Source organism: Pyxicephalus adspersus, chromosome 1, assembly GCF_032062135.1.
Source record: "Pyxicephalus adspersus chromosome 1, UCB_Pads_2.0, whole genome shotgun sequence".
Taxonomy (NCBI): domain Eukaryota; kingdom Metazoa; phylum Chordata; class Amphibia; order Anura; family Pyxicephalidae; genus Pyxicephalus; species Pyxicephalus adspersus.
The window spans coordinates 101987095-102015020 of record NC_092858.1 but is presented as its reverse complement, the minus strand read 5'-3'; the positions used below and the strand labels follow the sequence as shown (position 1 = coordinate 102015020).

The 27926-nt window shown below is 37.2% G+C and overlaps 1 protein-coding gene across 4 annotated transcripts in view; it reads left to right on the top strand.

Annotated features, from left to right (window-relative positions):
* Window positions 1-26465, top strand: part of RPS6KA1 (ribosomal protein S6 kinase A1) — a 68508-nt gene extending 42043 nt beyond the window's left edge. For all 4 annotated transcript variants that reach the window (XM_072421450.1, XM_072421459.1, XM_072421466.1 and 1 more), the window contains 19 exons: window positions 631-712; window positions 3800-3880; window positions 4007-4086; window positions 4470-4576; window positions 5619-5656; window positions 5741-5883; window positions 9676-9746; window positions 10625-10713; window positions 10831-10895; window positions 11528-11630; window positions 12798-12922; window positions 13854-13976; window positions 14334-14423; window positions 14524-14682; window positions 14781-14942; window positions 16954-17030; window positions 17646-17763; window positions 22545-22682; window positions 23272-26465. In XM_072421450.1, coding sequence (XP_072277551.1) covers window positions 631-712; window positions 3800-3880; window positions 4007-4086; window positions 4470-4576; window positions 5619-5656; window positions 5741-5883; window positions 9676-9746; window positions 10625-10713; window positions 10831-10895; window positions 11528-11630; window positions 12798-12922; window positions 13854-13976; window positions 14334-14423; window positions 14524-14682; window positions 14781-14942; window positions 16954-17030; window positions 17646-17763; window positions 22545-22682; window positions 23272-23394 — 1974 coding nt within the window. In that variant the 3' untranslated portion in view covers window positions 23395-26465. The remainder of the gene's footprint in view (window positions 1-630; window positions 713-3799; window positions 3881-4006; window positions 4087-4469; window positions 4577-5618; window positions 5657-5740; window positions 5884-9675; window positions 9747-10624; window positions 10714-10830; window positions 10896-11527; window positions 11631-12797; window positions 12923-13853; window positions 13977-14333; window positions 14424-14523; window positions 14683-14780; window positions 14943-16953; window positions 17031-17645; window positions 17764-22544; window positions 22683-23271) is intronic.
* Window positions 26466-27926: the final 1461 nt, after the last annotated feature.

The window sequence follows — 27926 nt, the reverse complement described above, 5'->3', positions numbered from 1 at the left end:
ATTTCCTTCAAAAGCCATTATGTCAGAAATTTAAAATACATCTTTAAAGGTAGTTATGTTCTCATCACTCATGGCTGTAATATTTTTTAAATTGTTTTTTTTTAATTGTTTTTTTTTAAACCAGTAAACGGAGTGGCAGGTTTGAGTGGATTGTGCAGAGCTGTGGGTCCTAAGTTCAAACTCTGGCCAATACACTATGGGCTCTATTCCTAGTTAGGGTAACTGGCTCCTCAGAACTGACCTTGTCATGTGTGAAAAAACAAATGCACAGTGTGATTTGCCAGGTAAAGTGTTACATGCCGTTAAATATAATTATATTAATAATAGTACAACTAAAAAAAAAAAGAGAACAAAAACAAGCACTGCAGCAAACTGTTTTACTGCGGATATCAATCTTTCAGGTATTGGGGTTTCAAAATATTTTAGGTGCATTCAACAGTTTATTCAACACTTTAAAGTGTTTCAACAGTTAATAAATAAGTGCATTGTTTCTTGGTATCTGCCCAGTTGTAGGTAGTAATAAGTTTTTTTGTAAAGAAAAAGTAGTTACCGTTGAATAAACAAATGTCACAAATTTATGTTTAATTTCCCACGTTTTTGCATTTATTACTTTTTTTGTTTTGTCTGCAGGTGTTTCTGGTTCGAAAACTTACTCCACCTGACAATAATCAGTTGTATGCAATGAAAGTCCTCAAAAAGGCTACACTAAAAGGTATGCAACTGAGAACTTTCATTTCCATTTTTATAGTTACCACTTTTACTTGAGATTTATTTTTATAGCATTTAAGACGAATTGACAAATATATTCACAAGGTTCAGCCTCATAATCCACTCTCTCCTATGAATATACACAGAAGGGTTAGTACACTCTTGGGGATGTTGTAGAGGTGAGGTTATGTGCTTACACTGTACAGGTAGTCCCCGGGTTACATACAAGGTAGGGCATGTAGGGTTTGTTCTTAAGTTGAATTTGTATGTAAATCGAAACAGGTACATTATTTTAATAAATGCAATTAGGACAAATGTTTGTCTCAACATATTAGGCAGCGTGGTGTCAGTTACTGTAAAAAATCCTCACTGTGAGGTAATCACAAACAAAGCAAAAAAAAAAAAACTTTATGGAGCCTAGTCATTCATTGACTTCTGGGGCAAGCTGTACTTTAATATGCAAAAAGAAACAACTGCAGAGTTTGTCTTGGTCATTGAAGAGTTACAAGATGTTGCTCAGCTGATTTTAGCAAAGGATTTCTTCTGCAAGTCATGCAAATTGCCCCTCACTCCTATCAAGCCTCTGTCTTGCACAGGAGCCAGCAGGGAAGCCCTGTTTGTATCTAGGAGTCGTTTGTATGTTGGATGTCCTTAACTTGGGGGGCTACCTGTATATTGGTTTTGCCTTAAACATAAGGCACATTAATTAGAAATATTTACACTCCCTTTATAAACAACCTATTAGAATAAAATATGGATACTGTCATTCCTGGCTTGTTTTAAAAGTGTTTATATTTCTTATGTTTTATGAGTTGTCATCCCTGATCTTGTTTCACTGCTTGGGCAGTCGCCCACTTGGAATAAGATTAGGCTTCTCTTCAAAGGTCAAGCAGATAGAAGCATGGGCATCACTCTAAAGGTCACACAGATAAAAGCACACTAATTTTGTTGAAATGTGTTATATATTATTCTTACAAACACCTTTGGTGAATAAGCTTAGTCACTGGGTGTGCCATTTTTGTTAGTTGCTTTGTTTTATTTATTCTGTTGTGTGGAGAATATAACCACAGGAACACAGCAGGAACATGTTGCTGTTTACATTTTCAAGACAATCCACCCACCCTGCTGTTCCTTTGAAAAAAAAATGCCACCTTTGAATGTGCTAATAACCCTTATTATTGACAAATATTTCCTGTAGTTTGCAGCAGGTTTATTCATTTGCAAGAATTTTTCCAATGTGTAAAAATCGAATAGGAATTTTCTTTCTTGTTATCATAGTACAAAGATATTTTTATTTATTATAGCAGTGAAAAATAATCACCCATATTCACAGTACACAACTCAATGCCCATGCAGAAATTGTCTTTTACTGCTGTCTAAAGGAAATAAGAGATATAAGTGTGTGTTACATCTTACTATCATATTGATCTGCATGTCTTCACATGGACAGTGTATGTTACATATTCCCCTGCAGCTCTACTGCTGTATTTTTTATTTCCCAATATAGCATGTGCAATTGTTAACAGGCAAAATCATCCTAAAATTAACTGCACTGATGTTATGTTGTACCATTGCACCCTTGACACCTCCAAGTTTTAGTGCAGCGCTGTTTTTTTTTTTTTTTTTTTTTTTTTTTTTTTTTTTTTTTGTGTATCCATGTGGCTTAGAATAGCTTATTGCTTTGGTGATGACAACTTAGAAATTCCAGTGTTGGGAGTTGGAGTAGGGTTTACTGACATATACTGACATATAAGTATGGTAATTAACTTAATTGTTTTTTTTTTTTTTTTTTGTGACCAGGGTAAAGTGTAGCTGTGAACTATGCACAGCAAAGCATCAGGTCCATTTAAAGCATAACTAAACATAAGAGAAAGAAATACTGTGAAGCAATTTACCAGTCCTTCTTTTCGGTGGTGGTATTAGTTTTCTTTTTCAGGCTAAGAACATTTTTATGACCGCATCTTTATTGTGTAAATTACCAATCCCATCACTTGCCATGAAATGGAGAAGAACAAAGGCAAATATTTGAAGTCTAGCCAATCATTCCTTTTTTAGATAAGATGGAGGCGTGAACCTAGCCACCCAAGGTCAGGAAGTGTGATATTTGCAGGATCAACTAGTGAAAATAAAGGGCAAAAGACTGAAAAATGAAAACTAATGTAGCAACCAATCTAAGGACATATATAAACTGTAATAAATATTTTTTTTTTGTTTTTGGGTTTAGTGTGTTCCCCTCTTCTCATCCTTCTTCTCCAGCAAATAAAAGTTCCCAAAACTAGATTTGGAAGAAGATCGGATGAGACTGGTGCTTTACCATTGGCCCAGCAATAACCCATGGGCTCAGAGTGCTCAGCCTTGTGTAAATCTTTGTAAAGCTTTGTAAATCTTGGTGCTAAAAAAAAACATAGTTCTTTACTCCAGCTGTAGCTTTAATTTTGTCTGCATTGTGGAGAATACAGAAAGCAACCTACAAGCTACAATCATGCTTCAGTAATGTTTGCATTAGTATGGTATTTATGTTGCAGCTGGAGGAATGAAACTCTGTGTGTAAAAGAAAGGACTGGGGATTTCAGCATGGTGAAATTTCTTCTGGAATCCAAGAGAAGCCATAGATAGAAATTTAATCAAAACCTGGCATATTGCCAAGGTACATTTCTGGTGCCATGAAAAGTGTGTATGTGTCTTTAGCACACTTTTAACAGTAATTATTGATATGGAATTAAATTAATACATCGTTGTTGTTCAGAACATATCCAGTCAGGTGGATTAGTGTAATACAGATTTTTTTGGTAAATTGTGCTGATCTGACGGAATTAACATGAAACAAAAATGTGTTTTCATCATTAGTAATCTCAATGTAAATAATAATTTTTATGTTATCTGATAGAGAAGAGCTGTTGATTTTATGTATTATATACTTACACATAAAGCACCAGTTATCTAGGATATGACTTTTTCCCACAATAATAAATTAGCATCATGCAATATGTACATTCATCATTAATGTTAACACTGTACTTCTTGACCGTTTATGTGTTAAGTACATATTAACTACAGCAGAGTATTTTTCTTTCTCCTGTGATTTATAAAGTGAGAGACCGTGTACGAACCAAAATGGAACGTGATATTTTGGCTGACGTTCATCATCCATTCATAGTGAGGCTCCATTATGGTAAGTCTGATCCTGTGCTTCTAGAGAAGGATTTATTGAAATGAAAATTGAATTTTGGTAGCAGCATAGATTTATGTGTAATGTAAAATGTGTCTTTTAATGAAGATTTATATTCATTCATGACAGCGTTCCAGACAGAAGGCAAACTTTACTTGATCTTGGACTTTTTGCGTGGTGGAGACCTCTTCACTCGTCTTTCAAAGGAGGTTTGTATGAAAACGTTTGCCCCTTCAATGGTAGCTTTCACACCCCCATCTTGATTTCCAATCCCTACAGTTGACAACTAGATTTCCTGAACTCCAGTTATAGTTAGTACTAGTAATAAAGTACACTTTTTTTTAGATATTAGTCTTGCTAATCCTAACAAAGTAAGCAAATTCTTTTTTTGACATAAAGCATTCGCCACAGCTTCTGGCTAGATGACATTTTCCATTAGATTGGTCACAGCAAAGTCCCCTCCTAATTGTGTCATAATATATAACATGTGTCATGTATACTCCAAATGCCTCTGGTGTATATTTTGTTCTTTGCATTGCATGTGGTTACTAACAATGCTATCCTAATTTTATTTTTTGCCACTTCTTTTTAGGTTATGTTTACTGAGGAGGATGTCAAGTTTTACCTTGCTGAGCTGGCTCTGGGCCTAGATCATTTGCATAGCTTGGGGATTATCTACCGTGACCTCAAGCCTGAAAAGTAGGTGTAAGCGGTTTGCTGCCCTGTATAAGTTATCTAGTCTTTAAATGCAATACTTTGTGATCTATCATTTTTAGCAGAATTTTCCACAGAAGTCTTAAATATTAGAATTTGCATAATAAGGCAGTAGCATCATAAGTTAATTTGTGATACTAAGAGACAACTTCTCTCAGTACAAAAAAAAAAATAAACCTTGCGATAGAGTCCTAGTCTATAGCAATAGTTGTAAGAGACATTAGGTAAGCAACATAAAGAGAGTATAAAAACCTGGTAACACACATACACTGTTTGTATTTCATAAGTATATGGCAGACACAATCTCAGAGGAATAGGGTAATATCCTCTACAAATTTTTGGGAGATCTATTAGCAGAGAGTCTGTGAATGCTTCACATAACTCTATTGTTTATATTAAACGTTCCAGTGTCAACTGTCGCTGATTCTGTGCAGGCATGCTGCCTTTTCAGATTGTGCAAGGCTTCCCCAGCAGCTGGTGATGTCAAGGCTGGAAAAAGGGTAGATGGCTATGGCTGTTTAGGAAAAAAAATCTTCTGACACTCCTTACAGACTTGTATTAATATTAGTAGCAGTAAAGTGCAACTATTGTGTAGCAAGAAACAAATATTCGGTTTGTGTACTAGTTTCTATAAATTCTTTACATTAAGCCATTTTGCAGTATTAAAAATACATTTAAATTATTATCCAATACCTATAACCACCTCTCTTTGTTCTAGTGCCTTGTCCCAAGTAATTTCATTTTATATTTTAACAGTATACAGCACTTTGCTGGTAACGGCTACAAACGCCTGGGTGAAAGATTGAAAGGCAGGATATTGTGTCATGTGTTACTCATAGTTAATTCCAGCACAGACACGTTATTGTTCACATCAGGACACAAGGAATAGTTGATTCAAAAGAAAATAGAATATGGACAGATAAGTTAGTCATGTTCTTTTGAGCTGAAAGAAAAAGTGCGAGCACCTGTTTAGGTGACTTAAAAATGTGAACTTTATTTAACTTTTTGCATCTATCCAATATTACAGCATTTTGCTGGATGAGGAAGGGCACATCAAGTTAACAGGTAAGTCTACTTTTTGATATTTTTGCTGAAATGTTTTACTTGCCTACCTGAAGTGCATGCCATTTACCTTGTGACCTCTTTCAGATTTTGGGCTAAGTAAAGAGTCAATAGATCATGAGAAGAAAGCATACTCATTTTGTGGGACAGTGGAGTACATGGCTCCAGAGGTTGTGAATCGTCAGGGACATTCCCACAGTGCCGATTGGTGGTCCTATGGTGTGCTCATGGTAATAACTTGTAAACATTTCATTAATGGTAGCAAAAACTTACAAAGGTTTTGTTTAATTTTGAGCTTTGCTATTTTGATTACTTTTACTGATGCTTATTTTCAGTTAATTTTTTTTAAGTTTTGGAATCCGATAACTAATTTTCAACCTATCACAGTGGTAACTATTATCTTCATAAGCTAGCTCCCAGGAATACAACTAAGCTTTTATGTCATTACAGCCCCTACTGCAGGGAGAATTATAAATAGTTATTATAGTAATAATAGTGAATTAATATTAATAATACATTATTATTAAATAATAATAATATTAATAAACTGGATTCATATATTTATCACCAACATATTAGGCAACATATGCCAAAATATTTAAAAATAATGTACAAGGGGGTGCTGAGAAGTTCCTGGCTTTGCCCAGAAAGAAGAGAGCCAGAGTTATGAAATAACACATTTATTCAACCTTTTCCTCCCTGAGACTGATGCACTTGGTACAGCGTAGTTGCAGCTTTTCTAGACCGTTCAAATAAAAGTCCTTTGGTTGGGCTGCAAACCAGCTCTCAGCAGCATCTTTGACATTAGAAATGTCTTCAAAACGTTGCCGCTTCAGGTGTTTCTTCAAATTTGAGAACAGATAATAGTCCGAAGGGACCAGGTCAGGTGAGTAGGGGGGGATGGTGGACCAATTAGAAACCCAGGGTGTTCAATTTGGCAGCCACAACGTTGGACATGTGCACAGGTGCATTGTCCTGCAAAATAAGGATCCCTTTGGTCGACTTTCCACGGCATTTTGTCCTAATTGCCTCCTTCAGCTGGTCCAGGAGGTTAGCATAATACTGTCTGGTGATACTGGAGCCCTGAGATAGGTAGTCCACCTACAGAATACCGTCTTTGTCCTAGAAAACAGACGCCACAACTTTTTTAGCCAATTTCTGAATTCAGAACTTTTTCAGGTGCGATACCTGCTGTGGCGCCATTCCTTTGACTGTTCCTTGGTTTCAGGATCATAGATGTGGAGCCGGGTTTCGTCCTCAGTCACTAACCTAGCCAAAAATGTCTGTGCAGCTTCAAAATGGGCCAAAACGGCTTTGGATGCTTCATCTCGTTCACGGTTTAAAGATTTCAGCACCGACTTTGCTGAAAGCTTGTGCATGTCTAGGATAGTGGTAATAACAAACCCAACACGCTCCCGTGAGATGTAAAATATCTGGGCTATCTTTTTTGTGGATAGTGGCTGTCCATCAGCTCATGGACAGCATTGCAGGTTGGCGGGTCAGTTGAGGGGCGCCCACTGTGGGGCTCATCTTCAACGGTGAAATGCCCAGTCTTAAAACAAGATATCCAGGTTTTGACAGTGCTGTAGGAAGGACACTTCTCCTCCAGTGTTTGTGACATCTCAGTGTGAACGTCCTTTGCTGACTTTCCCTGGAAAAATTAAAACTTCATGACGACCCATAACTCCCAACGACATGAAACTTGCTTGTGCCTCTGCCATCACAGCTTCTCGCTAAAAGGAAAAACAGCTTTAAGAATCGCAAAGACCTGATATTTGCACAGTTATATACAAAGATAGTAGGCCGTCATATGCCCCCACACTCGTTTTTCTATTTCATCTGGAAGGGGGCAAAGCCAGGAACTTCCCCTCGTAATTTGTCCTGTAAATCTTCATTTTAACATGCCTATCTGGGCACTTATCATTGCTACAGTGAATCTACTTAGCGGGCAGTATTTGGAAGCTAATTGCATACTATATATAACTCCCTATATATAACACACATATATAATATATCTATCTATCTATCGTCTATCTATATATATTGATATATATATATATATATATATATACACACACACACACACAGGGAGTTACTAATATGATTGAAATAATCTTCCTATACAGCTACTCTACATCTATATGCATTATAGTCTACTCTACTGCTGCTGTATCTAATAGGTATGTTTTGCATGCTTTGTGTAGAGCATGTGTTTTGTGAAAATCAGCGGAAAATACAACCTTACAAAAATTGTCTATTATTTACAGCTAGGCTATGCAAGCTCATAATCAGAACTGTCAGAATAAATGTCACCTAAGTGTAAGGTCAAAGCCAGTTTAATTCAGTTGTGTCCCTATATTTACTGCTTTCTCCCTGCATTCTGCCACCAGAATCTGTTTGGAAGTGAACAAAGCCTAAAGCAATCACAATGTCATAATTGACATTTATTATTAATTTTATTAGCTCATATTTCTCTGTTTTATGGTGTTTAGTTTGAAGGGATTGTTCATAGTCACATTTTACTGGCATCTATATTTATCTTGACTTTCTAAATAATTTTTTGTTTAAAAATGACTAGGCACTGTAACAAACTAATCTTGGACTCTCCATCTTCATCCCCCACTATCTGTACTTGCAGTGCTTTAAAATGAGTCTTGCAATATAGATAGGCTAAAATATTATACAGCTGAGCCTACAGCTCTTGAGGGTTGTTTTCTCTTTTTATGGAGCCTGATACTGCGTGCAACACACAAGGATCTAGGTATGTCTAGTTCTGGACAGCAGGCACAAAACAAAATTGAGAAAGGAGTTAGAAATAGCTGTTTACCTGTGTTTACATTGTGACATTTGAGCATGCTGCTTAGCAGAAAAGGTAATTATCCATGTCAGGTATGTTTGTCACAGGAGGGCAAATGCTGGCAAAGTTTAGGATAAAACGTTTATGTGCATGTTAAAATGTGTATGTCCAATGATGAAAAAAATCAATCATTGAGGATTTCCAAAAAATATTGATAATAAATCCTTCATAGAATTTTTTTTTTGTAACCTGCAGCTGTAACACTTGCTGCATTTCTACTAAGACCTTAATTTGCTATAAAATATTGGGATATCAAAATGGTTGACAAATGGCTGCTTTAGTCTGAGCCTTGCTGTGGTGATGGCTATCATGGTGAAAGAACTGTCACCTCATGTGAAGACCTCATTAGATTGTAAGCCCCTTTGAGGGACAGTTAGTATTATGACAATGGACTTAGTAAAGCACTGCGTAATATGTTGGTGCTATATAAATACTGGCTAATAATAATAATGGTTGCTTCCCAGTCCAACAAGAAGCTGCCTGGGCAGTCCCTTAGCCTTTATGAGGTCCGGAACATGTATTGCTGTCAACTTTCATGATCCAAGATCCTGCTGGCCCATCCATGGGTTTGAAAGCAAAGAAGTTGAAGATGAGACCTTGCATCATCCGGCTTATGTGTGTGGCTGTTTTTCTAGGCAGTAGCTTTCTGGTGTGGTGGTGTGGCCATGAGAATAGGACTAATCACCCGCTCTGGCTGGGGACCTTTTCTTGTTCTCTCTTTTGTTTAGTCACGTTGATGCAGGGATAGCCATGTCTCTCACTCCAGGGATTGTTTTTTTTTTCTCAGCAATAATGGAAATGTACTGTAAAGCAGTACTACAAAAAATTTCCAGGTAGGTTGTTCTTTGCAATAGGAGGGAACAGGTGATATTCTGCAATAAAATCAACTTACCTGCTGGTGTGCAATTTTAAATACACCTAACCTCTCCTTTAATCATTCCTGGCATCCAGGTATGCTGGGATCGTAATATACACGTTTTGTGAGGTATATATCAAAATTTAATATGTTTTAGCATTATAATGCCAAATTTTGAAGAATCTGTAAGCTATATAAGCTATGTTTTTAATAATTTCTCCCAACATCTGACTGGGGACAGAATAATAGTTGTGGTGTGGAAGCATTAAAATTTAAGGTTTTTAACATCTTTTTTTTCTCCCCCCCCAGTTTGAAATGCTTACAGGGTCCCTACCATTCCAGGGAAAAGACCGGAAAGAAACTATGACACTAATCTTAAAGTAAGTTGTACATACATACATAGCCTTAGGCTATGTACACAAACTGTAAGATCACTATCACTAAATGATCTTCAGTGATAGTTTCCAGTGACAGATCAACGAACAAGTACTTTACAAACACAGCATGCCCTGTAGGCAGAATTACCAGTCAAAACATAGAGGATATGTGTGAATTCATCCCTTTTTGGAAGAAGCAAGACAAGTAACTGAAGAAGCCACTTTTTTGTGCTCTGCAAGGCACTTTGGGTATAATAATCTAGCCAAACTGCTGAAACCAAGGCTTTATCTAGGAGTAACTCAGTCTTACTAGGCTGGCTCTGTGAGGGATACTAGTAAGAATATATAATAATAAATACAGTATATATTAAGAAGCAAGAAGTCTTACCTGGATAGCTTCTCTTAGATTGCAGCAGTATTACTGAGGCAGCTAGGAGTACAGCAGTTTTACCAGGTTGGATTCCTTTGGTAACTGCTTACTAGTATTTACTGGTAATGTCTTACTAGGGCAGCTTCTTCGGTACTCGAGTAGATTTACCAGAGTAGCTGTAGCTTGTTACATGCGGTTTGTATTTTTAGCTCTACTTTTAGTGTTTTTTTCACTTTTGTGAATCAGTTGTACTTTGAGATAGACATCCTCCTAGTCCTACAAGTGATTGGGCAATGTAGACTGTATTTTGTCCAGTTCACAGAAAACAATCGTCTGTATTACTTCACAGCAAGCAGTCAGGTCAAATCTGCACTGAAAATGACATTTAAGGAATGACGGCTTGCATCTGGTTTCTGTAAAGCAGTAATCCATGATTCTAGTTTAGACATATTGACAAATAAAATAAATTGAGGTTTCTTTGATAGACTTGTACATCATGTCTCTCTTCTAGAGCCAAATTGGGAATGCCCCAGTTCCTCAGCAGTGAAGCACAGGGCTTGTTGCGTGCACTTTTCAAAAGAAACCCTGCTAATAGGCTTGGTAAGTCATCTTTTTAATGTGTTGCCTTCTAGAACAGCAGGGTGTCTATCTGTTTATCTTGTTTCTGTGCCATGCTTGCTTATTGATTGCCAACGTATCCCATGTTTCTCTTTCAAGGATCCGGCATAGATGGAGCAGAAGAGATTAAACGTCACCCATTCTTCTCTACCATAGACTGGAATGTAAGCTTTATATCCAGTAAAAGTTCTGTTTCCCTTCACTGTGCATGTGTGATTGTAGGTGGGGAAAGTTTTTCTGGTCATGGGAATGTATTTAAGTATGCCTAATTCCGGGCTATTTTATTTATAAAACGTCAATCTGCCTTTAGGTTGGCTTTTATAGGTTTCCTGAAGCTTTATTGAATATCAAATATTTATTGTTGGGCACTATAGCTTGGCATTTTTCATACTCTGAAAAGATTTTCAGGAATATATACAGTTGGTTGGCAGTGAAGAGGGAACTGGACAAGAAAAATAAACACCTTATTGACCTAAAACAGGACCATCTACAAGCTTTTAGATAATTGCTATCTGAAAACCCTTTCCCAACAAATATCCTATTTAGAAATATTAATGTATGTCCTATAAATTACGATTTGTAACCAAGTATACAAAAGAATTGTGCCACCTAGTGGGCAAGTTATTGCAGAATAGCAAAATTATTTAGAATGGTGTCACTACCCAGTTTATTTAGAAAAAATGTCCCCACAGTAACAATTTAAAATAATCTGAGAAACTAAATAAGTCTTTCTAGAATGATAGTTAGAAACCATTTTTATTTATTAATGCTATGTTTCTGGGTATGTTTATTACAGAAATTGTACCGCAGAGAGATTAGTCCTCCTTTCAAACCCGCTGTCACTCAGCCAGATGACACCTATTATTTTGACACAGAGTTTACATCACGCACTCCAAAAGGTCAGTATCTTATGTTGGTAATTAAAGAGAATTCTCGTTATGAACAATGAGCAGTATCAGACTAGTAACAGATGACTCCTAACACAAGGAAGCAGTTTGAATTTTATGACATTAACAAAAAAACTTTTAAAGTGATCACATGTTGCTTGAAATTGGAAGGCACACGTTCAGGGTAAAGTACTCCACCTGTTCCTTTTGAAATTAAACATAAGGTATCTAGCATAAATGCTATTTACAACACCTTTTCTAACTGATTCACTTGAAGCTCAGTGAAAAAAGTAGTATTTTGAATTAGCAATATACATTATCTCCAAGTGTAGGGCAAAAGCAAAAACAATAAAAGGACATATAGACCTTTTGTGATTAGAGCAGTAGTTTTCAGAGATTTCATCCATTATTTCTCTGTGTGCCCTCTTATAATGCTTTAATCTCTGTGTGACAAAGAGGTTATTAATGCAGTATTAAGCAGTTAATTGTCCATGTTTATTTCACAGAAATTACTCTTCTCATTAGGAATCTCCTGACATCCATTCAGAGTAAAGGCATAATTTGCTTCTCAATTGTCATTTAGTAGTCTCCACTGAATGTTTTTTGCTATTAAAGGCAGTGCAATGTTTGTATTTTATTTTTAATTTATAATTAAAGAATCACTCTAAAGTGATATTTTATTCATAATATTTTTGTGGAGTCTACTGGAGTCAGTACCTGGTTTCTTATATTTTCTGTATATGAAATATTGTAACCACAATTCCCTAGCACTTGTGAGTGTTTATACATACCGGTATGTGTTGCATCTTTTCCTGTTACATTTCCCATAGTATAAAAAAAAAACGTAAAATCCAGGTGGGTACCTCTCATAATGGTCACAGCAGGATTGCAGACCTAGTACTTTGCAGAAGAGTAACTTCTGCAAATTAAAGAATAGTGTCCTGTGGTTTAATTCCCTACTATTCTCAGAAGTTGCATTAGATACAAGCACTAATAGGACATGTATATTTCTGAAATAAACTTATTGTAAAACAAACTTGCTAGGTAATAAAGTAATGAATAGGAGACAAATATAAAACACATCTGCAAAAGTCAGTATCAGCAAATGGTTGTAGCATCTGCAACACACAAGTATAACTGAAAATATCATGTCAGACAAAGAGTCTTTTATGTTCACAGATTCTCCTGGAATACCCCCAAGTGCAGGAGCTCATCAGCTCTTCCGTGGATTTAGCTTTGTGGCTCCTACTTTCAGTGGGGAAGACAGATCATCTTCTACCTCTCCTTTGCTATCTGTACCAAAGGTGACTTCCTTAGATTACTATTACAATAACTTACTGTATTAGGTCTTCACTTTTATAAGCTATTTTAATGATCAGCCAAAATATTAAAACCTCTAAGAAGTGAAGTGAAATAAATATGATTACCTTGTTACACTGGCATCTGTCAATTGGTGGGATATGTTAGAGAACATGTGAACACTCGGTTCTTGAAGATAATGTGTTAGAAGCAGTAAATATTGGCAAGTTTAAAGATCTGAGTGACTGAGTGAGTGCCTCTCCACAACATTGGGTTCTTAGGGGTTTTACTGGCTTGAAGAAATACATACTGGGAGTGGTCCAAAGACAAAGTCATGAGTGCCCAAGGTTCATTGATGTATGTGATGGGAAGGAGAAGGCTAGCCCATTTGGTCTAATCCCAAAGAAGAGTTACTGCAGTAGTTGCTGAAAAGCCGCATGCTGTCTATAAGAATAGGTATGAAAACACACATGACCGCTTGCTATGTATGGGGCTTCAACAGTGCAGACCAGTCAAAGTGCCTATGCTGACCCTATTAACTAAAAGTTGCTACAGTGGAAACATGAGCTTCAGAAATGAACCATGGAACAAGGTGAGTAGGTGGCCTGGTCTGAGGAATCAGGCTTTCTTTTATGTGGAAAGCCTGGAGTGTTTATGTTGCTTACCTGGGCATAAGATGTCAGGAGGAGGCGCTGTATGAAAAAAGCAGACTACTGACAGAGTCAGAATGACTTTTAAGCATCATGCTGACAGGTCAGAGCTGTTTTGGTAGCACATGGGGGGGGACTACACAGTATTAGGCAGGTGGTTTTAATGTTTTGCCTGATTGGTGTACATGCTGCATTGTTTACATATGTGATACATTGTTATATTCCAAAACCAGCTATTCTCTATAGTTGTCTTATCTTCATCTATCTTATTCCCTTCTCTACAAAGATTCTCAGTAAGACTGCCGCATTTACTGACGTGTACACACTGCGGGAGACTATTGGAGTGGGTTCATACTCTGTGTGCAAGCGTTGTGTTCACAAGGGAACCAATATGGAATATGCTGTGAAGGTATGGGAAAAAAATGAATATGCACTATATATAAGTAATCTTTGCCAAAATAGTTTATTTACTCTTTGATAGTGGGTAGGTGTTAGAGTCTTTCTTAAGTTTCTTTTTTTATTGCTTTCTGTGTCTCTACGGGAGAGATTTTACCAAATCCTAGGCAACAACAAAATATATAGTAGATATTGTAAAAACTTGCCAGACATAATTCCATTACCCTTCTCTATCTAAACAAAAAGCCTGCAGCTGTCCTTTCGTTTTTATGTGGGAATTTTAAACTGTTTATCTAAATTTCCCTACATTTTTTAGCACTGCTATGTATGTTTCATGTAGGTTTTTTTGTCTGTGACCTTGTTGCTGTAGATAATTGACAAATCCAAAAGGGATCCATCAGAAGAAATAGAAATTCTACGTCGATATGGTCAGCACCCAAATGTCATTACCCTAAAGGATGTAAGTACCGTGTTGGTCCTTATTGTCACAAGGTTTCTGTTTCACATGGGATGGAAACATAGTTTAAATTATGGTCTGGTGCTTATATCATCCCTTACAGGTATATGAAGAAGGGAATTCTGTCTACGTTGTGACGGAACTTATGAGAGGTGGAGAACTGCTAGACAGGATTTTGCGTCAGAAATTTTTCTCTGAGAGAGAGGCCTGTGCTGTTCTTCTGACAATCTGCAAGACTGTGGAATATCTACACTCACAAGGGGTAAGTCTCTCTTACAGTCCCTTTGGAGTTGGTACATATAGGCCAGGACCTGTTGTAAGTTGCATTGCAATATGTTTTTTGTTTTTCTTGAATTGCAGGTTGTTCACAGAGATCTAAAGCCAAGCAACATTCTGTATGTTGATGAGTCTGGAAATCCAGAATCCATTAGAATTTGTGACTTTGGGTTTGCAAAACAGCTGCGGGCAGAAAATGGATTACTAATGACCCCCTGTTACACAGCCAACTTTGTCGCTCCAGAGGTAATTATGCACACATTTGAAATACTAAACGTTTTTAAATTTTATTGAAGCAAGTGTGTGAACTAAAAGTGAAACAAAGTCTACAGAAGAAGCAGATTATTTGTTTTTATTGAACCACCACTGCAAGGTCACTGTACTACATATATTGTTTGTGCAGTGTTTTTTTTTTGCTTATTTAGATCTGCTCAGCTGTGACACAGGTGGCTGAACACGAATTCTTTCCAACATGTTTGTGCCCGATTGTATACAAAGCATTGCATAGACCTCCTAAATTTTATGAAAATTTCTGTAAGCATTTTAAATGAAGAAAATTTCACATTTAAGTTATTTGTAACAGCATTTTTTCTTTCAAACGTTGCAACATACACAAAACATGTCAATGTGCTGATTCAGAAAGGCAGTTTTAACTCACTAAGAAAACTTTGGGTGAAAGGCAGTGTGTTTATACTAAGCTGGCAGGTTACTTTTTTAAAGGTTTCCTTAGAGTTGAAAAAGCATCATAGAGTCAAAGCCTACTAACTCTTAAAACTGAAACATAGGTGGAGCATAAATAAACCTGGGCGTCTAAATAATAATTAAAAACAGAAGGGACATTCAGGGAGCTTGTCTAACACACAAATAGCAGAAAAATGGGGAAACATACCAAGGCACACATATCTTTACTAAAACAGGCTGCATAATGTGTCTACATAATGTTGAAAGTTGTTAATTCTCTGACGTATGTTTGATCTACATTGGAAAAAAAAGCGACCTTTTTGAAAATTATACCACACAAAATAGAATTATCTGTGAATTTATGAAATACAGCAGATATGAATGATCCCATAATGGGATATACTGTGAAAACAAGTAAAATTATAAGGGTTTTTAGACCTCACACATGTGGGAAATCCTTACAAAGGCCAATACATCAATTGGATAAAAATTGAATGTTGTGAAGGCTCCTTATCTCCAGTGGAGCTCCTCACCCAGTTTTGCCCAACACTCTGTGTTGAATCATTGAATGTTTAGAATTTCTGCTTTAAGGAAGGGGATCTGCAGTGAGTGTGGGCCAAACCAGCCCTTGGTGTTTAATAGGAACAAGAATATAGTTGTTGCTTTAACCGTGTGTTTATCCAAACCAGGAAAAAATACTGCAGATCAGCTTCTAGTTTAACTTGTGCAAAGCATAGTCTTGCACTCCACATAGAGCCTTTATATTTCATAAATTGATGAAGGTAAAGGTCAGGTAAAATTTTCCATTGGAATCCCCTAGGCTACACACACACGTGCAATAATTGTCATTGGAAACAAACTATTAACGACTGATTGTTCAATAATTGTTTAACAAAAAAAGCACAACGACAGGCTAACTACGCCGATGAACGAGGAATGTCACTGGAAACAAACGGTCGTCCTGGCAGATCCATTTGGGAACATTCGTTCCCTATCTATTGAGTGTATGGTTATTCAGTGATTGTAGTTTGTTCTGTGGTACACTTTCTTCGGTACACGTCCCTTCCTGCATCGTTTAAACGATCGTATCTAGTGTGTGTACATTATTGGTGGATTATATTTGAACGATCGTATCGTTACAGCATGTACAGAATCAACTAATCAAAATAATCATGAATAATTGTTGATCTGTCGTTTACTAACGACAATTATTGCATGTGTGTACCTAGCCTTAGTTTTAGTCCTATCTAAGGGCAAATTTCCTCCTAATTTGGAAAGATTTCCTCTTACCTTTCTTTCATGTGTTTCTTAATCTTTAATATATCTAAAGGTAAATTTATTTAATTTCAAGAAAAGCATCCAGTCCATTACAAACTTATAAAGAAGTTCACAGCTGTTTCTGTAAAGAGTTACTTCTGCATTGAAAGGAACTTCTTGTGCATGCAACTGTGGTTTCCATGTTTTAGAACCACTGGTATAAACTTTTTTCCTAACTCTTAATGCTGTCATATCTGGTGTTCTGACTTTACTCTGATTTCTTGACTTAACTGAGGCATTTTAAAAAATCTATTCCTAGGTATTGAAGAGGCAGGGATATGACGAAGGATGTGACATTTGGAGCCTGGGAATACTCCTCTATACCATGTTGGCAGGGTAAGTAGACTTACGTGCATCATAACAATGTATGTTAGGTCATTCAATCTGCAATCTGCTTATCTGGCAAATACAGATGACATCTGCTCTACACAACTGCTAGATCTTGTACAAAAGCTAGGAACAGAAATTGACTACTATTTTTAAAGTGCTTGCACCATGTATTTATTGTGTTTAGTTGCTGTGCTTTTAAAGACTTTCTTTGGTTTCATAGACACATGTAAGAAGTTTAGTACTGTAAAAAAATCTTTTCTATCATTCGCATAGCAGCGTAAAGTAATCACCAGAATACCAACCTGTTGTTTTGAGGATGCATAGTATTGCAAAGGTGTCAACAACTGAGGGAAACTGAGAAAGCCTCCAGTAACTCATCCAGAATCAGGGAGTGTGATATATGCATGAGGAAATCTAGGTGAGGGTTACTGGAGAAATGAAATCAATAGGCAGGGGAGCATTCAGAAAAAACAGTAAGAAGTGCAAAAGGTTTCATATAGGTGTGGATTTAGAGTACATGTATGTTTCCTTAGCCAATTATTTCATTTATACAAAATTATCCAAAAAATTGATGACAAGTTGAAGTGATTGTAGTCTAACCTTTACCCTGCATATCTGCAGATACACACCGTTTGCGAATGGCCCAGAGGATACACCAGATGAGATCTTGTTGCGGATTGGCAGTGGCAAGTTTACCTTGAAAGGGGGTAACTGGAACACCGTATCAGAATCTGCAAAGGTACAGTTCATGTAAAGAAAGGAATTCTTGTGACTCTATACCTGAATTTATGTGGCTGAATTTGGATTACAAGTAATGTAGAAAATTTGATTAACACATGCAATTACGGAGTAGTCATTTAGTCATTCTACCATACTATATATTGGCTGTCACATAATTTTTTTTTGTTTTGCCTTCTTATAGATCAACAATATCAATATAGACTAAAATTTGTTGATTTACTTAACTAAGACGCTGATTTAAACGAAGGGCTATCACTATACAGTCTGCAACAGACACTGCAATGTTTCCACACACATTCTCTATTTTAGAACTTAGGCTGGTTACACACATGCAATAATTGTTGTTGGAAGGGATCTTTTCCAATGATAAACGACCGCATGATGCATGAACAAGTGCTGTATATACAGCGGTGTTCTGCTCCATGGAGAAGGTATGGGGAGAGTGACGGAGTGGCACCCCACTGTGCTCTTTTTTTTTTTTTCTCCTTTCATTGTTTGTGGCTCTGCCAGGATAATTGTACGGACGACAAGCAATGTACACACGTCAGATTCCTGTCTCGCCTTACTCATAAACTGTACTGTGGTGCCTGCATTGTCTGTATTTTAACCATTTTAGTGGTTAAAATAAACCATTTTAGTTGTGGTGATATCAGCAACACAGGGCTGGGGAAATCATTTTGTTTTGCTCTATGGAAAGCTGTGTATGGATATGAGTTTTCAACAAATGTAGGAAGATAAAGATGTGTTCAGGAAAATAGCATTGTGTTTAAAAAAGCAAATAAAGCTCATTATCCTTATATTAGCTTTGTTTTCCGTACAAGTAAATGCCGATCAAACGCTGCACATTCTGTTCCAAATCAAAACATGAACAGTTGTGTTATACCTTTGAGGAATGTGAAAAAAGGGAACATTAAGTTGTTCAAAATAATAGCAATGTCGTGTTCAAATAGTAAGGTCATTCATTCTGTGAAAAACATGTTGTACATGCTGGGCATAGTGCTTTTCTCCCTGAAACTGAGTAAAATGGGTTCTAAGAAACATTGTTCAGAAGAACAGCATGCGTTGATTAAAAATTTGATTGGAGAGGGGAAACATTAGGAAGTGCAGAAAATGATAGTCCGCCATATAGACCATATATCATTTGTTACAAAACATCATTTAAGGAGCTACAGCCCAAGATGGCCAACAATTGAGTGAGCTCCGCAGTACCAGGGCGTGTTGCTGATTTAAGCAAGCAGACCGAGCGGCTTTTAGAGCTTCAATCAGACTCGCCTTGATAGTGGAATCCTCTGGGATCAGCATGGCCAAAAATTCCAGTTCCAACAAGTCTCAGTTGCAGATGCCGGCGGCTCAATCTTCCATGTGGCAAGATGGCGGATGACGCGGAGCCTGAATCAGATCCTTTTTCTCCTCTAGTCTGCTAGGTCAGTTCTTTAAGAGGACTCCCTAATCTCCCTTGTGCACAACCCAGTACAATGTGTTGAGATGGAGAACTGCTGGAGCGTTTTAAGCACCTGCTACAGCAGGAACTTACACAGGCAACAGACAAGCTATCCCACACTAGAACACAAGATAGATGATGCCATAACGCTACTGGATTCTCATGAGCAAGATATATCCAGTATACACTCCTATATTCAGGCATCCCAATTGGGTCTGGAAGACCTGGAAAACCGGAACAGGAGGCACATGGGTTTAGAATCAGAGGTTTGCCGGAGTCCATAGTAGATCTTGCAGGATTTGTCACTACTTCAGGAAATACTTCCACAACTTCCAATTGAGAAGTTGGATTTTGGCAGGATACACCGTGCAATTAGTCCAAAGAAACAAGATGGGCTTCCATAGGAAGATATTGTTTGTCCTACCTATTATAACACGAAAGAGGCAGTGCTGCAAGCAACCTGGAACAAGAAGGATCTTACCTTTCAATCATGTTTCTACCAAATTTACCTCGATCTTCTCAAACTATCCAAAAAAAGGAGAGCCCTCAAACCATATATGACGGTGCTGCAACAATTTGATATAAGAGACCGTTGGGGGTTCCCATTTAAATTGTCCAATTGTCTCTATTGCAATCATCCTTTAGATTTCAGTGGGCTGTGTCCCGTCTGGAACATTTAGGGATATATGTAACCTGAACTACAGACCTATTATAAACTTCAAACTATCTGTCATTACTTAGAACATAAAGGCACTTCTGCATAAATGGAGTACTCACCCATTGTCGTGGTTAAGTAGAGTAAATTCTGTGAAAATGACAATTTTAACCAAATTACTATAATATTTCCGCACATTTCTGGTACACGTGCCAACATCGGTGTTACGTACCCTTCACAAAGATATATTTAAATTTATCTGGGCAAACAAAAACCCAAGGATTTCCAATAAGAGAATGTTTGCACACAAACGGCAAGGCGGATTGGGGTCCCCAATATTATTAAATATTACCAGGCAGCCAAAATTGCCCCTATCACTAATTTATACGCAAAAACAGCTGCTCCTCTTTGGGTCCAGATTCAATCAGTTTATTGTAGTCCAGTGGTGCCTGAGATAATCCCCTGGTTACCTCCCAAGGCCAGACCTTCTGTTCGATTCAACCTAAGACAGATTCTCAGTGTGGGATGGGGTCATATACTCTAATGGCCTCCTATCTCCACATTTACCTTTGCTAACTGTTCAACATAACCCGTTATTTGTCCTGGGCCTAGATTTACCCAGAGCCTTTCAATGGTGGATGGAACACGAATATACCACTTTGCACTCTCTGCTGGGAAAATAGGGGTACTAAGTTGGGAGGCAAATATTAGTGTGCACCGAGCCCCTAGTTCGGAGGTGTTCCCATATATCCAACTGAAACATTGGGTCTCGCCCCTACTGAGTACGGGGACTACCAAACTATTGGTGATAGAGCATATCTGCTTGCGCACTCCATTAGTAGCTAAATTAGGTTCTATCCTTTATTTACATCTTTACACAGCACAGTGGGAAAAGGACCTCAAATGTACTAAAACGGATGTGGAATGGTTCAACATGTGGTTGGGTACTGGGTACAGAAGCTTGTGTGTGGTGGCAATGCCCTTTGGTAATCCGTGTTTGGGGTAGGATTTTTTAGTTGATGAGCACACTGGTCCGGAAGACTATACCTAGAGATACTTGGATGGCTTTACTCCGTTTCAAACCACCAACCTTGACAAATGTTCAATTTAAAATATGTTCCTACATTCTTATGGCAGCTAAGCAGACCATAGCCAAGTATTGGAAACAACAGCTAGTTACCTACCACGAAGTCTTACTTAGAGTAGATGCTATATTCATTAATGAAAATTGGTAAAGTTCGGTCACTGACACCTACGAGAAGTTTGCTAAAATATGGGAACCCTGGCTTCAATACTCCCCATCTCATATGTCTGTCGGCCTTGTCAAACGTGGTAATAAATATGAATGTTTAGTGCTATTGTTGATGTGCTTTCTGGGTCTGTATTTTTCATAGACCGGAAACCCTGTTATAAAAATGTTTCTTTTGCCTTTGTTACCCTGACCTTCTCCCTATTTGTTTGTGGTTCTAAGTTTATGTATGAAGTATGTTCTCTGAAGTTTATTAATCCGAGACAAACTACTGCCTATAGAGGCAGCAAGGAGATGTTTATTTCTATTAGAATTATATTTTGTATTGTTATGCAAATATTTTTCAATATTGCACTGATGGATGCCTTTTTTTCCCACTGTGAAGAAATCCACAGGATGATTGACTATATAAGGCTGGGTGTACATGGACATTTTTAAAAACACATGTATACGTTCCTAATGCATTTATATGCATTTTTAAAACCTTTTATTAGCATTTTACAGCTTACCTTTAAAACACTGGAAAACGCCTATGCCGCGTTTTCCCACATTTTTAATGCGTTTACGTTTTTAGTGCTCAATGGAAGGTTTACGTTTTTAGTGCTCAATGGAAGCGTTTACCCGCGCTTTCCAGCTTTAACCCAGTGTTTTAATTTTTTAAACAGTGCAAGCAACGTTTAAGATAAAAAAATCTTATAAACGCGCCTCAAGGAAACGTCCTGGTGTAGATTAGCCCATTGGAATGCATGGGAATTTCAAACAAGAGCTTTAAAAGCCTCGGGTTAAATGCTGGGGAAACAGTCCGTGTAGATTAATAGACTGTGAGAAGGTTCTGTTTACAATATATATTATTTTTTTTTTTATACAATTAAAATTAAATGACTGGCTCTATATTCCACCCACTGAATATAATTGATGAGCACTATTTGATGAAGTGATGAACCAAAATATTCTTCCCACTGCACAACAGTGGTTGAGTACTATAACTGCTACTCCACTTGACATCAATGATGGGCACAATATGAACCCACTGACCAATGATGATTTCTACATTCATATCACTGAACACCAATAAAGAGCACACTGCATTCCCCTCAATGAATACCAAGGACAGAGCACTATATTTCAATTGAACACCAGTGATGGAGCTCTATATTTCTTCCACTGAACACCAATAATAGAGAACTATATTGCTCCATCTAAACGCTACTGTAAAGTACATAGTTTGATAAAAGCGACTAAGAAACATTCACTGGTGCATTACGTGATATTTAATACAGCGTTGTACTTTAGAGAATTAGGCAAGCTGTATTTTTCTGTTGATTGTATTATTTTGCATATCCTCAATCTCATTTATTCTATTAGGAAGCATAGCGAATATTTCAACTGTTACCTTTATATGCCTATCCTAACAATTTATGTGTCCTCCTACAGGACCTGGTTTCTCGTATGCTGCATGTGGATCCCCACCGCCGACTTACAGCCCGTCAAGTTCTGCAGCATGAATGGATCACAAAACGAGACTTACTACCTCAGAGTCATCTGAATCGGCAGGATGCACAGTTGGTAAAGGTTCGTGTCTTGGAATTTAAAATTTTCATTGAAGCCTGTTAACATTGAACTGGGATGTGAGGTACAGAAAGGTTCCAAGAGTATCCAAGTTTTACTTTACTGGGTGCTTGATTGTAGGACTTAGTCCCTACAAAAGACCTCTTGCCGTTAATTATGTGAGTATTTTAATGGCCAATAGAGGCACTCTTATAGGAAATTATAGTTGGCAGGGTTTTTCCAGAATTCCAGGAAGTCAGGCCAAAGTAACACAGATTTGTTTTATCCATTACATATATATTAGTCAGTTTATTGTGATGCAATTTTACTTAAAAGAAGTCTAAAATGGCTAATTGGTTGTTTTTTTGGCTGTACACTTCTAATCATAAAACCATTGAATATTAATGGCTAATAGGATCCATACCACTGCCTATGAATAAGCCCATGGTAAACTTTTAAGTTGTGAAACTGATTCCATATCCATATAAAAGAGATCAAGATTAAAGTGACTCTAACGCCAAAATGTGTATTTTTAAAAGTGGTGAAGGAGTAAGGTTTGATAATATTTCTTAGTATATTTGTTTCAGTAACTGTATCTGGTTTTGCATTGCAGGGAGCTATGGCTGCCACCTACTCTGCCTTAAACAGCTCTAAGCCGACCCCACAGCTGCAACCAATCAAATCCTCTATCCTCGCACAGCGGCGTGTCAAGAAACTTCCATCTACCACCCTCTAGCAGGGTTTTTCACTTTCCACAATAGTTCTTCTGTACTTGGTGACTTGTGATGATGGCTCTTAGCCTCTACCAGCTTTCAAAAACTGTGTACCACCGTATTTTACCCTGACCATATAAAGCTGTGTATTCCTGCCAATGTGGACTCATCATGGCACAAATAATGTGCCAGTATTCATAGTACAGTTGCTGGAGACTACCAGGGGCTTATGCCCTAGAGAAAAAAATGTACAATTATTGAAACAAAGCATAGATATATTTTATCTAAGGTGGTTGTTGTGCTTCTATAAATCATAACACATCTCCCCTGATCTCCTTGCAGCACTATCTCAGGGCTGTCTGCACTCCTGCTGTCTGTGACAGTGAAGGGACACTGCTGTTTCATCTGTGACATATCAGAGTTCTGAGTTTGCAGTATATGTTTTGCCTTTTTGCTTTGTGCTGCCTTTACAAAGCAATCTCCCAAACATTCCAATACATAGTTTTTGTGTTTATTCACACAATGCAGACTTGGTGCATTCATACACCTAAGGGCTCGCTGTGCTTCAACCGCATGTTGCTTTATTCAAGAACTGTTCTGGCAAGCATCCAACACTTGCTACAATTTAAGCACAAAGAATATGTGGAATAGACCTTGAGATTAAAAAACACTGATCTTTTATTAAAAAAAAAAAGAAAATAAAAAGCTGAATTACAAAGAAAAATGTTCTTTCGGGTAAGGAAATATCAAACTGTAATGTTACCTACCAGCAACAACTTTGACACTGGAGATTCACTGTGTTTAGACCCATTTTGCTGATGGAACATTCACATTGTATGCTAATCATTTTCATAAAAAAAAACTGCATTGTATAACCAGCTTATGTCCTTGTTGGTTGATAAAAACACAACATTTTATGAGGTTTTGTACTCCTGACTTCTCTCAGCAGCAATTTCCTTATGTGATAAATGTGCATTTTAGGGAGGGTTTCATTAAGTTCTGTGCCAGCTCTATAAATGGAAAACCAAACCATAAAAAAGATCCTGTACTCTAAGACAGGACTTTAAAACTGAAGTTGGGGAAATTAAACTTTGCTATCTTGTGCATTTAGATATACACCAGGAGTTTGGGTTTTTTCACTCCCAATTTTGTTTTTAACCATACAACATAAGCAGTTGGAACATGTCCCAATGTTTTATCGCTTTAAAGACTCTACAATTCAAGAATATTGTGTGTTGATCGTCCAGAAATGCACACAGCTTCTAATTCCTGTTGTGGGTTAACGGTACACAGCATTATTGTGGACAGAACAGTGTCAGCATAACCTTGTTGTCTTTGCTAAATGGCTGAACACTACCCCTTTTTATTCCTGACATTACCCCCGATTATTCTGAAGACCCAGGATAAGAACTGGAAAGTGCTAATTAGGATTCTTGAAGAAAAAAAACAAAACAGGAAGTATGCACTTAACAAGATGATTTCAATGGTAAAAAATGGGTAAAATAAGAAAAGTTATTTTTATATTCTTAAACGATAATGCAGTGATTCGTAAACTTGGAGATCTACTGGCCGAAACCATGTGTAAAATGTGCAAAATGTTCACATGTAGAGTGAATACCTTTATGAAAATAACCTTTTCTGGTCCTCTGCAGAACTCGGAGGTGTCATCTTCAACCTTTTTATGACAGAATGTATTCCAGTACTTTTTTATGAAAACTATTGTTGTTCAAGTGCATATTCTTTTGTTGCTGATGTTGTTGTAAAATAAACCACGCAAATGGTTGAACTGGTAAATACTAAAGCCAGTATTATTACACTAGTGTCTGCTTCTAAATGTGTTGTCTAAATTACATAAATAGATTACAATTGAAACAATCTGGAAGATAAATTTGTTGTCCACACCGACCTGGAGCTTAGACATATTTTACCTTGTTATGCTAGTATTTACTGCTTTCAGGTTTCATCTTCCTAACAATCCAGCTCCACATTGAAATAGGCAAATTTTAACAGCAATCAGGCTGGCCAGGTAATACACAGAGTGTATGGAAGAAAAGTGGTTGATGTCTGTGATTCATGGGTCAAATGTGTGTGCAAACTGCATTTCAGTTATTTTCTCTCATCTCCGAAATAAGAAAGTGGGATGGTCAATGAGGTGATCGGGTGACAAGCAAAGAAGAACCACCTATGGTAGACTAGTTCCCAGCATTCCTGTAATACAGTAGAGACCATGTATTTACATAAGGAAAAGCAGGAATTGTAGTCATGGAAGGTAGCTGGTTTGCAGTTGCAGGACCTAAATCTGTTACTAGATGACTAAATGGCAGAAAAGGTCCTGGCTGTTTGAGTAGCTACACAGCTATAGCCAAGTACATCTACACACTTGTTTTTTAAATTTGGAAAGTTTACCTCCAATGTAAATTCCTAAATGTATGCCAATTAAAAAAATTTTGTGAATTTGCCTTGTTCGATTTAAAGCTTAGTTAGGCTTTGTCTCCCTTCAAGTAATATTGGAAGGGGATCATGTGATCACAGTCATGAAAGAGGTGTTCGGGCAGAACTATTTATTGGACTGCTTGTGATCCTGTATATGGTTTTCAGTCCATATTGAGACACGTTTTTTGTTTAAGACGAACTAAACCCTGGAAGTTGTGCTCAGAAAAGCTAAACAAGTCACTAATCACTAGTCTCTCTGTAGCTGACTCTTTTCCAGTTACTGACTTTTCTTGCCTAGTTTTTTACTGTGGAGATTGCCATTGTGCTAGAGTCAAGACTTTTTCAAGCCAGATCTTAATATTGCACTCCCAGAAAGTGCACTGTACGTTATCAGGCTGCTCAGGCACCATTAAAACTTCAAAATGTTTCCTAATATATACATTTAAATACTTTACCCTAGCTTTTCAACCAGAGTTGTACTGCGTGTTGATGCTGCTTTGTTTGCTTGTGTAAGGTGTATAAAATTATGTTTCATGAACAAAGCCTATCTTTGCATGCATGGGTGCCACTAGAAGCCAAGATTAACTGGTCTAAGTGCAGAACTCTTATATGTTCCTAAGATCTGAACAAAAAATCATTTAATAAAATATTTTTAAATTTTGTTTGTAGTGATACTTTTCTTATTGGCACTTATTTTTAAGGCGATTGTCATTTTGGCCTTTGTGAACATTTAGGACCCATTATTTTTAGTGGTTGTCATTATGGGGAAGGGGAATAAGAGTTACCAAAGGTTTTCCTGTCATTTTGAGACATGGAAATCAAAGCCCAACGTTGTCTTATTTAAACTGCATCCTGTTCTGTTTAAATACTATAGTAATACTATGAGTATTACAAGTGACAGTCTCGCTGGTCTGCATCATTCGGGGTGCTGCTTTGGAACAGCTGATCTAAAGTATAACTCAGTTTCCCTATTAAAAAATAAATTAGGATTTCTTTCTACCAACCCTTTTCTTTGAAAAACCAACCCTTCCCTGTGCTGTGTGCGTGTTTATATTTTGTTTTTTGCAGTGCTGTCTTTTTCCTGAATTTTTTATGTGGTGGCAGAGGAGTAGGTGGTTGGCATACAAATAAAAGAGCCACTTCTGGGTTATCTTTTGTTTTTCAGTACAGGTGGAGCTATACCAAATAGGTAAAAAGCCAAACAGGGTTGCCCCCCCACCTCCACCACCCCTATGAATGCAAAGAAAATAATTTTATGGAACATCTAAACAAATCCTGTATTTTATTTTATCTTTATTGTGAGGGTTTGTCAAAGTAAAATTTTTACAATCTTTCTGTTGCACCTCCAATTTAATAAGTGATCTTAGAGTGTGGGGGTGGACATTACAAGCCATAATTTGCACATTTGATAGCCTTGCTTCTCTGATTTAAGACTGTTTATATGTTCCTGCATGTGCCTCAAGATGCCTGTATTTTATTAGCCATTTTTAGATTTTAGAATGTATTGGGTTTACTGTGTAAACCTATGTCTCGTGTACCTCCATAATGTTTAGTTACTATGGAAGCATAATAAGCATTGGTAAGGTCACTTTTATAAGTGTGGCCTCCTATGCAGAAGCATTGTACTGACAGCAGGCAGTAGTTGGTTGTTAAACCTGGCCATTTTACAAGATTGCTTATTTTCCTAGTGCTTTGTGTGGTAGGAGATGCAGACTTGTGCCTAATTTCTACAGACATAGTCTAATCATGTTACAAAGGTTTAGAACAATGCCGTTAACTAAAAGTGCATCTCCATTTAAAAACCATTCTGGTTTGGTTCTGGAATAAAGAAGAGGTAGGGTTAGAACTATTGTGTTTATCTACTGTATAGAGTTTAATGAGGCAGATGTTTGTCAAAAGGACAGGAAGCTCAGAAAAAAAATATTTAATGGGCATTGACTAATGTGCACAGCAACTTTTTACAATAAAGAAGGGCTTTTATTGTCTGTATTACCATTGCATATTTCTTTTCCTTCCTGTATGAAGGAGACCTTATCACTGTAGTAAGAAATTAGAAGAAATTATGCAGGTAAGAACTCCTAACTTACAGTTAGGTCCATAAATATTTGGACAGACAACTTTT